We start from the raw sequence: 18,078 nt of genomic DNA on the forward strand, positions 1-18,078 counted from the left end.
AATCCATATTGAAAAAAGTTTGGAGTGCCATAATTAAAAATCTATGCGTTATACAAAAAAAATTTTTGAACAAAAAAGATGGAAAATATTATTATCTACAATAATGATCTCAACAATTTTTATCATTCTATGTTCGGTTCGCCAAATATTTAATAAAACGTGTTTTTCAAAATGGCGCTTAAGTGAAGCCCCCCTCCCATGATGCCCACTTGGATTTACATTCGGGTGGACATCCCTGAACATATTCAAAAAAAGTACCTGTTACCGTACGTTTTTTCAGAACCTACTTTTTTGGTTGGGGCTCTTTGACTAAAAAATGAAGTGCCTGATTTACCAGTCACAGCTAATATAACGGAGTGGGTCCGAAGTCCATGGACACAATATGATTAATTTTGTATCTATAATTAGTCATTTATAGCTTCCCCATTACTCGTTTGTTTTTCCGATATCTAAAATATTTGAAATTATGTTGATTTTAAAGATTATAAAATACAAGTAATAAAAAAATAAAAATAAATGTCTTCTTTTCCTTATTGCCAAATATATACATAATCTCAGAAAATGTGTGCGGAGGGGGTTCTAAAAATATGATGTTAAAAAGGCCTAAAATTGGTGTGACGTAATTTATAAAAAGTCCCTGATAACGATTTAATTATACCGTATATTCGTCATTAAACGTACGATGATTGCTAATCACGTTTCGAGATATCGCAACACTGATATGAATATGTGAAACCTGACATTGCCATCATAAAGTTTGACATATTTAATGAGGTTCACCATTCAGAACGTGCTGACATATTTGAAACATTCAAAAATGGTCAACATTTTTGTGTGATGAATTTCTACGATTTTCGACGTGGATTAAATCAACAAAAATGTGCCGATCCACTCGCTTCGACTTTTGGTGATGAAGCGCCGGTTTTTCGAATTCAATCGTGATCACGCTCTACTATGAATGTATGACTCCATTGTTTCATTCCTCAAATTTCCTCATATTTTCAAGATTTCTTTAGAGATAAATGATAAATATGAAGTATTTACTGGACTTTGAGCCTTATAAGCCACATACTGAACGCAGTTTTGGAAGTAATTAACCACAGATATTAACCTGAACTAGATACAAAGTTAAAATCAATTTGCTGAGTTTAGAAAAGTGAATTATAATCTCTTCATTTGCGGTGTGTGTAAAATATGAAAATTTGTTAAACTTCAAGTTCAACGTCTGTTATCCACATTTATAATAATCGTATAAGAGGTGTGGGTATTAAGTGACGAGACTAGTTCTGCTACAGGACAAGTACGCATGCGCCAAATGTTAGAAATTATCAGTTGATTAGTCTATTGGACGTGATATCTGGAGGGATATCATGGACAAGGCCAAAGACTCTTTGAATTCTTAATAATAATAATAATAATAATAATAATAATAATAATAATAATAATAATAATAATAATAATAATAATAATAATAATAATTATGAGTGGTATGAAAATGATCGATAATTCGCAAATAACAAGTGTTATATATTTACCAAGTAATGGAGATTTTGAGTTAACCTATAATATTTTTATTCAAATAAAAATATGTTCGAATTTATTTAGAACTTACACCGTGTTTTTTACAACAGTAATTCTCTACTATTTTGCAGTTCCAGGCCCGGTCGTCCACCAAAGAGGGCACCAGTGGGACTGAGTTTAGCAGCAACGCATCTCCAACACCAACAGCAACTCAAAAAACCTCGCTTGGATAACGGAGACTATCCATATGAGAATGGACATATGGCTGGTAAGTACTTTTTAACCAATTATTATATTTCGACACGTAATTTGTATTGAGTTTGTTTGTTATTCTTTTTGAAAAATGTCGCTGATTTTATCATTTCAAAATCTTTTTTGAGAACGAAAAGGTATATTAACCTAGAAAAAACGGTTATAATTCATAATAAAATTTATTTAAAATTAACCTATTATTATTAAGTTTTTCATTCCCTAGATTTCTAGTACGAACATTTCTCTCAAGTTCATCCCATATGCTTGATAGAACTTAAGTCCGGGACACGAGCAGGCCAATCCATAGCGGTTTTTCGAAATACTGTAAATTCTGCCGTACAGAACATGAATTTGTCGTATTTCTTACCCCTGAATGCATTGAAATAGTGAAAACCGGGTAGTTATATTTTAAAAAATAAAGAAATTTGATATTTATGAAGTTAAATTCTGAACACTTTTTATACACACCCTGTATAAAATGAAAAATTTTCCAGCATAGATTCAAACACCTCTGACCTTGCTAAAAGCAACCGAGTAGAAACTATTTATCTTATCTTTGAGGGTATTCTCGTAAAAAAATAGTTTATAAGGGTTCTGCAATGGTTAAATTTTTTACAAAAAAAATTAATATCTCAAAAAGTATGCATTTTTCGAAAAAAGTTTTCAGACAACAGTATACTAAAATTTTACGTAGACTTCAAAAATGTATTAATATACAGTGTCCTATTTAAAATAATGAAATTTCAGTCATATTTGAAAAAATTTTAATTAAAATATCGTATTCGAAAACCCAAACGTATAATATGTTCATTATTTTACTATAAGTATTTTGTCATATACAGATAGTTTTAACTCGTCGTGGGACACCCTGTATAATTACATGGACCTCTACTTCTATCATCGTAAGAAAAAGTTGAATTGTCAAAATTATTAGTTAACTTAGAGCAGTGCAGATTTTCTTATATATCTTGTATATCGCTATAGTTACTAGTTTGTTTATAATCTTCTTCACTAGAGGCTATCAACAAAGTTTAGACTTCGAAGAGCCAATTCAATATTTTCATCATTTTCTCCAATGGATATTTCATTGTTCTAATACTAAAGATATAATTTTGATATAACAATTTGTTTTAAAAAAATCGCTTTTGTTCATCATTATAATTTTCGTTTTATAACAGACGTTACAACGATTTTATATACGTTTAATCCACGCATATATCGATAGAATTTTCGAAGTATTCGCGAAATCCGTTAGTGATTGTGCCCAAAAAGACAATAACTGTTGATAATGAAACGCGCACAAAGATCCGCATATCGTCCCCGACGCAAAATTAATATATTCCAAAAATGCTGGTTGACCGACTGAAATTCCACAATATCGCCACCTTAATTACCAATTGTACAACAACAAAAGGCTTTAATAACTCACATACCTGGTTAAAACATTCTCGCTTACTTCGAAAGAATGATTCAGTGCAATTTCAATTGGACGAAAAATTATAATTAAAATACACGCCGTTACACAGTAGAAGTGAATTAAATTTTATATCGTTTTTTTCCTGCTTCAGCGAAATTTTATCTACTAATCTTATTTATTAGTTATAATACGAGGGTGGTTCAAATATAAACCATAATTTTTTAATAAACTCACGAAAAAGTTAGTGTCGTGAAAGTGAATGCACTAAATGTTGCATCATTATTCTTTGTTTGGTCAATTATAAAATAAAATCCGCGTAAATATGTGGGAACTTATTTGTGCAATTTGGGGATGAGTGCGTCTCGAAGTCTCAAGTCTATGAAAGGTGTTCCGCTTTCCGAAAAGGCCTAGAAATGATGACAGACTTGTCACATCCCATATGGGATGTGATAAGTTGGGATACGATGGGACCTGTATATGCCCAGATTTGTGCCAAGTATGTACAACTCTGGCCCTAGCTTGGAGGTCATTATTAGCCCAGACTTGGTGGGACTCTTGGATGATAACAATGTCCCTCGCTCAGTTTGCAAGCCTGGACCACACCAGGCTTGCCAAGATTAGTTTTAATGTTGAGATATCTATTATGGATGGAAGATATTTGAACAAAGCTTTATGAAGTTATTCAGAGTTTTGCCAAGCCTCGCTGATTATAAGATGGCCAAGGTCCCGTTACCCAGACTTCAGCCAGGCTTGGTTGAATATGGGATGGTCGCGGTAAGGTTAAATAGAGCTCAGCCAAGCTTAGCTGACTATAGGATGGCCGGGGCTAAGATACCTAGACTTCAAACAGGCTTGGGCCATTATTGGTTTACCAACGCCGGTTTTCTCAGTGTTGGTCCAAGCTATGCCCCGTCGTTCAAGTCTGGAGGCTTCTACATGGGATGCGCGGCATCATTTTGGACGACCAACGTAATAATGAAGAATTTGTATGTGGAGAAAGCAGAAAATTTATCCGTATATCACTACACAGTTATCGTCTTAGAATTTTCCATACAAATGGTTGAATATTTTTTTAGTTTTTTACTAACTCTATCGGTCGATCCAGTTGTAATGTGTAATTTTAGAAAACATACAGTAAAGGCGATTACAGCAGTTTTTCAAAATGTTGTCCATTCTCTCCAATACAACAATCCACACGCCTTTTAAATCTTTGCAATACATTTTGCAACATCCCTGATTGCTCAATTCTATAATCTCTGTGGTAATTCTATCTTTTAATTCCTGGATGGTTCCGTTTTTCAAACGATGCTTTTTTTAATTGCCTCACAAGAAATAGTCCAAAGGCCATTCGATAAAACCACGCCTTCCAATCCATCTAAAGATTTGTTTCCAGTTTGCGCCTGATTTGGATAAATCTTTAACTGAGCCAGTTTCGTTAAACATTTCTACTAATTAATTGACAATAGATTTTGTTGTGGGATTTCGGTTAGGATATAAATTATCAATTGTTTGAGACTTTCAATAACTTGTAGCTATAACTCCGAAATTATGTCATTTAGGTATAGGGAACATAAGATGAAAAATAATAAGTATTTCTTAAGAATTTCGAAAATATACAGGGTGATCAATTTGAAATAACAAACATTATTACTTTTCTAACTAAAGGAGAGATCTGATATTCCTTCATATTTAAAAAGGTTAATAATTTCGGATTTGTGCTTCAATAAACACGAAGTTTTAATAACTATTATCGCTTCTCTGAAATTTCCTATTTATTTTATGAAATTTTAATATAAATTTGTATCTTTTTTGCTTGATTTGTAACGTAATTATAAATATCTATTAGACATAGAGCAATTGCTTCAGAAGATGCTGAGTAATCTCATTTATTTCTTTAATATGTTTGAATAAATACTTAATTTAAATTTAACTGTTCGGTGATACCTTTATATATATATATATATATATATATATATATGCTTTTTTTATACTTTTCTTTCTTTGTACTGACGTACAATAAATATTCGAAAGGCACGGGATACAATGATGTATATTATTTGGACAGCGAATTTAATTTACTGTAAAGGTGTGGCTAGTTCATTAAAAAAGTAACCAAAGTGTTATTTATGAGAGGTGGCGCATATGAAACCCAATAGGCTATTATTCATTTGTTTATTATCTCGTTTATGAACTGATAAATGAAGAAAAATTTACGTTCCACTTCGCTGGCTGCAAAGTCTAGTGAAATTTTTTTAATTGGCAAAACAAAAAAATCTATACCCTTAATTATCTAGTGGACTGGTTATCATCAAGTTTTTCAATAGAAGTTATGTCATTTTCACGGAAAATTGATATTTTTGTGAAAAGATTCGACATATAGGGTTGGTATATAAAGGCAATTTTGAGAAATTGGCTGTTGTGCAAGAAAACATCGATACTGGGTATGTTGGAAGACGTCATGTGAGACAATCCCTCATAAAAAAGCTGGCGTCGAGCGGTGCAAAAAATGCTGTAAAGATCGGACGTCGCGATTAAGATGCTTTGAAAGACGTCCTTAATATCGTCGTAGACAACGAGTTATGGATCTATGCATATGAACCCGAAAGTCAACAACAATCGACTGTATGGGTCTTTCAAGACGAACTAAATCTAACTAAAGTTGTTCGCGCACGAAGCATTTTGAAGGTCGCCTGTTTTCTCGGAATAACTGGACATATCACCACCTTCCTTCAGAGCAACGTAGAACAGTATTCTCTATGGTACACCAGGATTTGTTTGCCAGTAGGATTCGAAAAAATCAAGGAAACTAATCGCAGAAGATGCTAGCTCTTACACATTAGCTCAAACAGAAACGTTTTTTAACAATCAAAACATGCCATCCGCCGAACAATCTTTGTTAAGTAACTCAATTGTTCGCGCATTTCAAAAATAAATTTCGAAATCAAATTTTTTTACAACTGAAGAAGCGGTTTTTCTGTTCGAATCAACCTAATCATCCGTTGTCCAACCAGAGCCTTGTGCTGAAAAATTTACGTTGGCTGTACTGAGAGTTCAATTTTAACCAATCACAACCGAGTGATTTGACATTTGCAGCACTTGACATGTGTTAGTCAAATGTCGGAGTATAGTTTCCAGGTGTATTTTCAATATTTTATAAATTCAAAAAAATTAATTGCAAAGAAAAAATAGTAATTATTGAAACAGGATAATTAATTCAATATATTCCGGTCGTTCGATTTTTAAAATTACTTCTGTGGATTCCGAAGGTTTTTAAGACCACGAAAATCACCTGTATTACTACCATAATATATAGGGTGTCAAATATAAGGTGACCCAAATACTTTTCTCAAAACCTGTAAGAGTTATAAGAAATACTTACTTACAAAAGTTATTTCTATTTAAAGGAATTATTAGATTAACGACTATTAGATTATACGGGGTGTCCTAATTCTTCAGTATAGACATTAACTTTCGAATTTTTAATGGAACACCCTACATTTTGTTGCGTTTTTTGATTTAGAGGTAATATTGATACGACCGAATTATTTCATTTTCGCACGGTTTAGGAAATATTTGAGGTTATTTGAGTCAGAGAGTGTAGTGTAGTGTAGTAGTTGTTGTAGTGGTAGTTTAAACAGTGTGCTCATTATGAATATCACTAAAAGTTCCAGAAATTCCAACTCAATGGAAGGTATTGATTGTTGGAGCAGTTTTAAAAAAGCTGCACATCAAACTACATATTTTCCCCGAATCAGCAACTTGTATTTGATTGATAAATAGTTTATAATTTTTGGGTGTTAACGACCTTACATCTAAATAGATAATTTTCCCTATATCAGGACCGTTCCTGTAACTTCCATGTCCCGATCCCTCACCAAAATAAACCGACGAGTCCTTCATTTTCTAAAAGTAGTGAAGATTTTGTTTTCAATATCCTCAAATCAATGGAATTTGGATTTAATTATCGATTTTTATACACCAAGAATTTACTATTAATCCATTTAACTCCAACATTAATATAAAGTAATATTAGACATAATATATAAATGTCTCATTAAATCCGAGTCCATCTTCAACTATACGAGGCGATAAGAGCATCGGATAAATAAAATAAACACTTCCTGAGCTTATTTTTACGACATTACGGTCTCATTTGAAGAAGTAATTACATTTGATGATTCTTTGATTCGCTGGTTTATTAGAACGTTTTTGTAATTAAGTTACTTTATTAAATTCACTTTCAGTCTCCGTTAGTTGTTTATGTATGTCGTAAATTTAATTAATTCCTCAACTAATGATATTATTGAAAGCGGTACTTCTTGAAAATTTTCTCTGGTACTATTGAGAATATGATAATTAATTGTAGAAAAAGTATCATATTCTCCATTCATTAATTTATTTATTTATTAATCAATCCGCTTTAATGGGTGCGATGGTATGAAATTCTGTAATTGTCGTGCACTCGCAAGTCATGACACGTTCATGTATTTTGGCTAGAGGTTGTTATTTCCAATCTTATAATATTTATTTTTTTTGCAACATTTGGTTTGGTAAAAATTTAACAATAAAAAATATTTTCAAATAAATCAAGTCTTGTTACCCCCGTATAATGTAACAGGAATATTGAAAAAATACTCGTAGTTAGTCTTCTGCAAGTGCACGAAAATCAAGCTTATCGCTTAACTGAATTTTTAGTCTAAAGGAAGGAAATGGATGAGCTGAGAAAATTTTGTTATAAAAACCCACCTTTTCATTTAAGTAATCACCTCGAGAATTTCCTATTAGTTCTGTCTCCTACATTTCTTCATCTACGTCCTTTCCTCAGCTTGTTTTGTTTACTTCAGGCACTGTTTATATATTCATTGTATGTACTCTACCATACCAGATTAGTTGTTTAGTTTTTTATGTCATCTTTATTAACTCCATTATTCTGTTATTTCTTATCCTGTCCCTACTGAATTCGCCCGCTGCTCTTCTCCAGAAATCAGTTTCGATCGACATTAGCAATTTTCACGTAGGCCACAATTCGCTGCTATATGTTACAATGTTTTTAAATATCGTTTTATATTTCCAGTGTACCATCTTGTGTTATTTCTTCTTCTTCTTCTTTCGTCCTGTTCAATCCTGTTCGTTTGGACCTATCTTGGATCTTTTTGAGATGATAAGACGTACCACCTCTTTGGTGGTCTGCCTACAGGTCTGCGTGTGTTCGGCTCCTGAGTTTTATCCTACTTTGCCCATCTGTCTTCTGGCATTCTTTCTACGTGTGTTATTTCCATTTCTAAATATTTGAATTAGCTGCAGTGTTTTATTTCTGTCTCCTTGTTATCTTGTGCTGTTGCTCCAATGCATTAATATTCAGTTTTTTTACTCAGAGACCCTATTCCATGTACTGTTTCAAGTCATGTTTTTCGCATTCATTTACATTTTTTCTATTCGTATATTACACACTATACAATACACTTCATAATAATTTACTTATAAATATCACTTAAATAATATCTACGATTTCTTTTTACTAATTCGTTCTTTTCACTACGACTATTTATTTAGAACAAAAACTAACTGAGCTACATAAACTTATTTATATACCACAAATAGAATTCTACAAAGTTCTAGAACAAAAGGAAACACAAGAAATACATAAATGGACTTCCCTAGAAATTATTTAAAAAAAATACTGTGATAAACCGTCTATTATAATAAAAAGTTTATCAAAGGCGGGTCCGCCATTTATAAAAAAAACAAATCAAAGGCGTTGCGCAAATTCGCCGAATTTTGAAATTCCATTAAAGCTGGACAGGACCGGCCTAAGGACCCAACAATTATTTTCCGAATTTCATGCACAATAAACGTTTTTCCGACATCCAAAGTTCTTTCTTTCTAAAAGTACATACCAAGTTTTCTAATCACAGCTGTTTCTTTCGAATTCTAAATATCATTATCTAATATTCTAGATAACTAAAATTCATCATGTATATAGACTAATTTGATCATCAATATTGAATATAATTATTCATATTATATGAAAATGTAAAATATAGTACTTGAAATACTTAGAATGAAATGATTGGCGCAGTTCAAACAGGTATATCGTGAATAAAAGCTATTAAGTCGAATGAAATTGCAGCCAAATTCACCTTCACTTTATTTAGAGTAAGAAGTTGCACTTTTCGATGTGATATCGAATCGACATGTGAGTATAGAGAACGGCTGAAATAAATTTGAATAATAAGGGTCGTAATTAGGAGAGTATTTCATTCTGTTAATGCATTTTGCAGAATATAAATAAAGTTTTAATTCCTGTTTTTAAGAAACGAAATAGATCTCCCATTCCCAAGGGAATATATCTTTACTTGCACAAGAAATAATAGATGCAACCAAGACGAAACTTTAGTTCACAGAACTGGGCAACGAGGTTACAAGCTTTTATGTAGCTTCCACTTCCCGATATCAGAGTCTTATGATGCGTGAGATGGTCATAGGAACTCCGTAATTAAATAAACAACGCATCGAGTTTGGTCTCAATTGATTCCTCTTGACGAGTACTTTGCTACCAAATGGTAACCAGGATCTGAACATGGTCATAGGAACTTGGTAATTAAATAAACAACGCAACCCCATCGAGTTTGGTCTCAATTGATTCCTCTTGACGAGTACTTTGCTACCAAATGGTAACCAGGATTTAAAGATGGTCATAGTAACTTGATAATTAAATAAACAACGCAACGAGTTTGGTCTCAATTGATTCCTCTTGACGAGTACTTTGCTACCAAATGGTAACCAGGATCTGAAGATGGTCATGGGAACTCCATAATTAAATAAACAACGCAACCCCATCGATTTTGGTCTCAATTGATTCCTCTTGACGAGTACTTTGCTACCAAATGGTAACCAGGACCTGAAGATGGGGAAGATGGTCATAGGAACTTGGTAATTAAATAAACAACGCAACCTCATCGAGTTTGGTCTTATTTGATTCCTCTTGACGAATACTTTGCTACCAGATGGTAACCAGAGTCTGAAGATGGTCATAGGAACTCTAGAATTAAATATTTGGGATAAAAGTTCGTTCCGTTTGTTATGAATGTGGATTATGTCTGTTTGATTAGATGGATGACCCAATGGCATGGTGAGCACGTGCTGAGGGCTTAATGGTAGGCGCCTCAAGGTACCAGGGCGAACCCTGTTGTATTGAAGCCGTTATCCGTGCACCTTGGACCTCTAGGTTATGGACCGTGGTAATAACATGAACATAGAAGAAACTAAACTACTACACGATGAAAACGACGTTTGAAGAAGGCGAAATTGAAACGACAGGAGAAAATACTAAAAAAGCTTAAAATTGGCAAGCCAAATCTTCAATTCTGTAGTTGATACTTTCCAACTTATTCATTGAGGACTGTATATTATTCAACATTCGACGGCAATATGATATCTGTATCTGCTCTTTCAGTAAACAAACAACAGAAATATGTAATAAAGATCATTTACAATGCGCCCAAATACACAAATTTTGGAGAAACCTTTAGCACTTCGTAGCTAATAAATTTCAGATATCTTACAAGAAACCCACATAAACCGATTTGTTCTTACGAAACATTAAGATATTAATGATTATTTCTCAAGAATTTTGGATCAAGAAATTTTGGATAATACAGTTGTTAATCAGTCTATTTACTAAAATGACATATTGTATATGAATGGGGTCAATAAATAATCTTTCTTCTCAATTTCTTATTTCTGATACCTTTTGATACATGTTGATTTTAGGTCTGTTCTCATTGAAAATTAGTTTTCTTGAAGACAGGTAAAAATTTGACGTTTCGACCCACTTATCAGTTATAAGTTCATGTTAAAACAGATGTCTAGTCTGATTTTATTTTGATATTCATGATGTAGTTGATCTATTGATTAATATAAAGATACAAATTGTTAGTATCAAGTCATATTTTGATAAAGACCTACTTCGGTCGAAACGTCAAAGTTTTACCTGTCTTAAAAAACTAATTTTCAATCGGAAGAGACTTAAAAGCAAGACGATTTAGCAACAGAATCTACGAGGGTCGTTTTTTTTCAACCTCCGATCGCTCTACTACACACTCAGCCATTGTTGACATTCAGGCGTCAGTCGGCGTTGTGCTACAGCGACGTAAACATTATTGATGCTCCCGTCAAGTGTGAATTGCGAAGTGTGATTCGTTTTCTACAGGCTGAAGGCAATGGTACTGTAAATATGCATCGGGGAATGAGTCGTTTGTATGGGATAAACTCGAGTGATGGTGTTGTGCGTGATGAAGGAGGCCAAGGACGCAAATATGTCATTTCACATGATCTGCTTCAACAAGTTGACAATATGGTTAAAGATGAAATCGCAGATCCACCATCACTTCTTTGTCTACGTAATTTCCAGAAGTTTCAAGGTCTGTTCATCGGCGATAACTTTCTTTGAGGGGGGTATTGAAAAGCTTGTCCACATATAAGACAAATGTCTTAATCTCTTCGGTGGATAATAAAATTATTGTTATATATGAACTAGTGTTCTATTTATAGCCAATCGGCTCTCGTATCTATTTACAAATCAAAATGAATATTATTTGAATGTATTGAAAATGTAGAATATAGCAATCGAATACTGTTTCATTTATATTCAATCGCAAATAAGAATGAGAAACTATTTTCTAACTTGTGAAACACCCCCAGTCCTTCCCTGATTCAAAGTCGAGTAGAAACGGAAGTACTTACGTGTAATTTTTGATAGCGTTAGCCTCAGGTAATACTGAAATATTGTTTCTCATATATATTTTGTTTTTATTTAAAATATGCATATAAAAAATATTTATCTGCACGAATTGCATGTTCGGTCATAACAAAACGGCGAAAATCATTTTTTTTCAAAGCAATTATATTTATTTATATATATTTTACACCTTTAATGATAATACTAATTTGCATTTTACAACGGTTAACTGCACATGTACAATTTTGTAGAACATCACATTCTCTACATCGTGTGATAACGAAAATATGATTATTGTTTTATAAAAATTATTATTATAAGATTAACAAGTTTAGTATTGTAATTTCGTACAATCGTACAATTTTTGAGGTTATTTTTCGATAACTACTTTAATTATATTTGAAGAAAATGAAAAAAATAATGCAGATACTATCAATACTAGATGTGTTTTTTCTTTAATTATACCTCCCTCCAACAGTTTCTTCTTTACGAAATCACCTTTATCCTTGAGTATTAATAACGCTGCAACTTCGGAATTTAAAAAGTTCTAATCGTCAAATACATATATTCAGAGATACATAAATGTATTCTTGGCTATGAATAGGTGAAAACAAATCATTTATTATGATATAATACTTTTATTTAAGCAAAAAATACCTCACAAATCAAATACAATATGTCGTCGTTGATTCAAACCAATCGCCTCTGATTATGCTATAGCGATTAGCAGGAGGTCCATTCGTCATATCAGAGCTTAGCTTGATAGATTACAAAGGGAGGTAAAAGCTCACCACAAGTAGATTCAGCCATCATCATACTAATGGTGGTTTTTGAGGAATCAATCACTCTATCACTGTGTTTAGATCCACGTTTGCAGTCGACTTTAAGCTTTCTGGGAACGTAACTGAAATTGGTTTCATCGTAATTTAAGATATTTTCAACTACCACATCTGCAACTGATTTCTACGTGTCTGAAAAATAATCAATGATGTTCGTGTTATCAGTAAGAATTGGAATGGTTCTGGGTAGATTATTTTTTAATTGTGTTACTTTATAAATTTTTAATCAAGAAAATACATATTGTCTTCTTAAAATGTACATTATTGAACAATATGATGGTTTATTCAATAATGGTTATAAATTCACCATAAATATTAACTTTGTTCTTAACATGAACTCTACTGTATATTTGATAAAACTGTTTTTGTACGCGATTCGGTGAGTTATCATCAGAGTTTTCCACAATCTGGTTAATCAATTCAGTCTGAAAACGCCAATAGCTGTCTTTTTTTAGCTTTACATGCATTTCAGACGTCCTATATTAGCAACTATATCTACTTCTTGATTCAAGAAGCCTTAATGAAATACTTCAAATAGTTTTCACATCTCCATTCTCATAATCAATGCCATTGAGTTGCTTGAAATTGAAAACCTAATCTTTAAGATGAACCCATCCAGCTTTCGTTAGAAGAAACTCATATCTCACCTCAGCTCATCGGCAAACACGCCTGCGTTTTGCACAAAATCATCTGAATTAAACTTTAGAACAATAGGGATCTGTTCTGTTTTCAGATAAGACCAGAATATACTTAGATATTATTCAACAAGCCGCCCAAGTTATTGCTTTGATCGAAAAAGGACTTGATCAGCGATCTGTTATTAGACGACTGGATATGACCCACACAGCGGTTCGAAGCGTTATGTGAATAGACTGAATCCTTTCATAAGCAACATATTGTATTAGGGGTCATCCATAAATTACGTCACATATTAATGGGGGAGGGTGTGACATAGTGTGACAAGGGGCAGGGGGGGTAAAAAACTTTGTGACATCACATGTTAAAATTCAAAATTGATCACGCAAAATTTAATTAGTCGTTTGATGCTTCCTAACTAGTCGTTTGTTTATCTGTTGTCTAAAATATTTGACTTCTTTATGTTAATTTTATCAAAGATTATATAATAAAAGTAAGAAAAAAATAAAAATAACTGTTTTCTTTTGATTATTTTTGAATAAATATATAAATTTGAAAAATGTGTGACGTCACATCAGGGGGGAGGGGTTTTTGAAATTGTGACAACCTGTGACAAGGAGGGGGGGAGGGGTTAAAAAGTTCTGAAATTTGTGTGACGTAATTTATGGATGGCCCCTTAGCAACTATTAGTCAGTGGATAGTCAGACGAAGACAAGAAGAAAAATAACCTGACCCCTAAAACACACATGAAATTGTTCCAAAACTTACTCCAGCACATCGGCAAGCACGCCCGTTTTGCAAAGGATCATCTGAACTTGACTTTAAAACAATGGGGATCTGATCTGTTGTCAGATGAGACCAGAATATGCCTCCATGGTAGCTACCGAAGACCAAAAGAACGATTTACAGATTGCTGTAGAGCGGAGTTTTTATAGAAGTAATTTCTGCTCAACCTGGCACAAACGCTGTGCTCATTCGTAGGGGAGATGGTGTTCACGAAAGAAGAGGCTTAACGACGAATGCGTGACAATGCAAGGCCGCACACCGTAAAATCTTGCAGGATTACTTTTCAGAAGTCGGTTTTCGGGTTATAGAGTGGCCAGCAGATAGTCCTGATATTAATACGATAGAATATTCATGAAATAAGCTATAAAGAAGAATTCGAGCTAGACTTCATATTCCAAAATCGATCACAGAGCTTATTATGGCAGTAAAAGAAGATTAAATGAGTCCCTAATCATATGAGAGATGTTATAATGAATGTTTATTTACTTAATGCATTGATTTCACTATATTAAACATAGGAAGTCGGAATAAGTTTCCATAAATTTATATTCATATTTAAGAATAATAAATTGTCTTTCAAACAGCGTATTTCTTTTTTTGATCTGATGAATAATTTAAAAAAAAATGTAGTGAAAGTCAAAAGTTTCTATCCACGCAAGTTTAGGTAATTCATAGAATGCCTAAAACTGATTCCAACGATATGCGTTACCACTGTTACCAGCGTGTTCAGAAGTGTTGAAGGTTTAATTGCTTGTCTTATTTCTAAACTTGAATTGATTTCTGACTTTAAACGATGATTTTTGCGAATAATTTCAATATATAAATTTATTTACAATGTTATTTACTTAGACCTCGTATGTCTAAGATATTCACTATACATCTAATTACTATAGGAGTGATAAATAATATTTTTTGCGTGTCTATTCACCTGTATAGATATTTCAACTTAAGAGCCCACCCGTATAGTGTAACTGTACCACAATCTAAAGCTTGGCATCCCTCCGAAATGAAATACGATATGATATTTCGCCTGCATTTTGCTGTTTACTTTTCATATTCGAATGAACAATGGGAATAGTTGCCCAGACAAACAGTCAAATTTCTTCTCGTTATCATCGTAAAGATTCCCTTATAGGATTTGAGGCATTGTATTCTTATAAATAGATAATTTGTAAAACTGTAGATATTATAAATAAGTATTATTAAAAATACGTTTCTGTGAAGATTCCGTAAAAATTTAGAGACAGATTTTTGTTTCAAAATAACACATGTTCTTATTCACATTTGGCTTAACTTTTCGTCGTGTCGCAATCAGGCAAAAATCGAAAAATTCGCGATCAAACCTACTTCTGTTATGTTTTTATAATGCAGAAGGGTATAGCTTAGAACCTCAGATCCATCAATATCGTACTAATTTACATTTCAGCGGTTCAGTTATTCAAACAAGGTTGATGTAAAAACCTCTCCAAAGAACATAATTTATGTTTTATTTAAGCTACGTTAGTTAGTATTAATTTGATTTGTGATCTTGAAAGACTTGTAAAGACACCATAATCAAATTGTTGTTCGCTTTCGAAAAATTTTGTGTCACTGAAGCTAAAAATGCTAGTATTTTGTTTCTTTTATTCAAATAAAATTGATTCCTGGGCCAATTATTGATTTCTCTTACTGTAAAACAAATTTATGTTGTTTCCTTTCCATTCAGTTTAATATTGACACAGAAAATGGCTTCAACTTTCAAGATCCATCTTTCTATAACAAAAACCCGCAAACTACCGATGCTACAGCAGTTTTTAAATGCAATTTTGTACTAATTTCACTGTATCTAAGGTCACTTGTTCTTTTGCCAAAGTTCCTCCAACAATTGAAGACCTTTTGGTGTCTTCCTCCCGCTTTATTAATTAAATGATCGTGTGCTTTTTGAGCATAATCTGTGACTTCTACAAGATTCTTCTGAACATTAAGAAAGCTTTAACTTTAAGCCCAATCGTTATTTGCAGCAGTAGTCAACGAGATAATTCATTTGACTTTTATAAATTCTAGTTCAAGTAAAATGCCGAATTATAACAGCAACCTACCAAAGATCATCATTAAGTCCAATAACATCTTGTTTTTTTTTGTTACCTTTGAGCATCGATTTCAGTAGCACGAACTCATTTCTTTGCCTTTATACTGACAGAAGATGCAGCAATAGTGAACAAAGCGATTAGATTTGAGCATAGATATTAGTAGTATGAGCTCATTTCTTGGCCTGAAAATGTAGCAAAAATTTATCAAAGCGATTTAAGTGACGTTTATGAATTCTAGTTCAATAAATATTTTAAATATTAACAGCAATCTATCGAAGATAATCATCAAGTACCAAAACTTCTTTTATATCTTTGTGTTAGCTTTAAGCATCGATTTTACTTGCACGAGCACTTTCTTTATCTTTAAACTAGTAGAAGATGCAGCAGTAGTGAAGCAGTAGACTTTTATAAATTCTAGTTCATAAAAATTGTCAAGAGTATATAGCTTGAAATTTTTTCAACTAGCAGTATAATACAATTGTTAAAAGTTAAGTATTATAATTGGAAAGGTCTGTTTTAAAAAGTCGTTGAGAAAATAAGAATATCGGCAGCTTAAGTTCTTAAACTAAAAATTTAATTAACGTTTAGAATAATCACTTATCAAGCATGAAACAAGACTTTTAATTTACCATATATGAACAAAAGCATCGAGCATATATAAAAACTACGTGCGCATATTCACTGAACGTACTTGAAACATAATAATTATTATTTCAATTCCGTATTTTATGAAGCGCGTAATAACCAAAAGGTTTTTATAAGCTTTCGGCAACTACATCCGTTCTTTTCACATTAGGACTTGATACCATTTCAAATCATCAATATAACTGCTCCCAAAGAACAAAGTAAGTTCTTTTTTAAGTACAGGGCCGTACTTACAATTGGACTTTCATTTAATCACATTTACTTTAGCGAATAGGGTCGCTGAATCTCCCTGGATTTTTAAAAACCATTAATTTAAAGTAGACATACATAAAATATACGAGGTTTGGCTATTTAGTAACGAAACTAGCGCTGCTACAGAAAAAATACGAATGCGCCAAAGGTTAGAGACTCTCAGCTGTTTAACCTGAAGGCTACTCGAATGTGTGTCTATAGACCAATCAGTATAGCCGTTGCCTTTGTTTATATAGAAGATATTTTTTATGTTTTGCTGTAAAAATTTCTGACAAGGTAAATCAATTCATGTCGCCCTTCCACGTCAAAAACTGATGAGAATATCAGTAATTTTGATCGATCTGACCGTCAGTTGAGTATTCGTGCTATTGCTGAATCTATACCAATAATAAAAAAAAAACTAGAAAATCCCAGTGTCAGACCACCCACCTTATGCACCGCATCTTGCACCATGCGGTTTTTACCTCTTTCCTAAGATCAAATCTGCATTAAGAACAGGATTTGAGTCTATTGAGGCTGTGAAAGGAAAATAAGCGCGCGCTTCGAAGGAACTTACAGAAAAGGACTTCCTGTGCTGTTTCAAAAATGGAAGATTCGTGTACATCGATGTTAGGATATGCTGAAAGTAATAATAAATAAATATTCATAATACCTGTATATTTTACATCACTAGTCTGTTATTCAATAGCCATACCTCGTATTTTAAAAAAATTCACTAGAAACCGAACTTCTACACTTAGAATTCCAGTATCTTAGATGAAGATTGATTCTTAGACTCGTTTGGAAAAGATATTGAAGCAATTTGATTTCTAAGATATTTAATTTACCTTTCCTCCAGTCAATTGGAAAAGTATCTTTTTGGCGGGGAAGAGAAATGATTGTATCGGTAGATCTCAGTTTAGATTACGGTTTCGATCCCAA

The 18,078-nt window shown here is 32.8% G+C and overlaps 1 protein-coding gene across 1 annotated transcript in view; it reads left to right on the forward strand.

Moving 5' to 3' along the window:
• Nucleotides 1–18,078, forward strand: part of LOC130446622 (dachshund homolog 2) — a 416,848-nt gene that overhangs the window by 112,302 nt on the left and 286,468 nt on the right. The window contains exon 2 of the mRNA XM_056782989.1: nucleotides 1,659–1,789. Within this exon, the coding sequence (XP_056638967.1) occupies nucleotides 1,659–1,789 (131 nt within the window). The remainder of the gene's footprint in view (nucleotides 1–1,658; nucleotides 1,790–18,078) is intronic.

This window comes from Diorhabda sublineata, chromosome 7 (genome assembly GCF_026230105.1).
Source record: "Diorhabda sublineata isolate icDioSubl1.1 chromosome 7, icDioSubl1.1, whole genome shotgun sequence".
NCBI lineage: Eukaryota > Metazoa > Arthropoda > Insecta > Coleoptera > Chrysomelidae > Diorhabda > Diorhabda sublineata.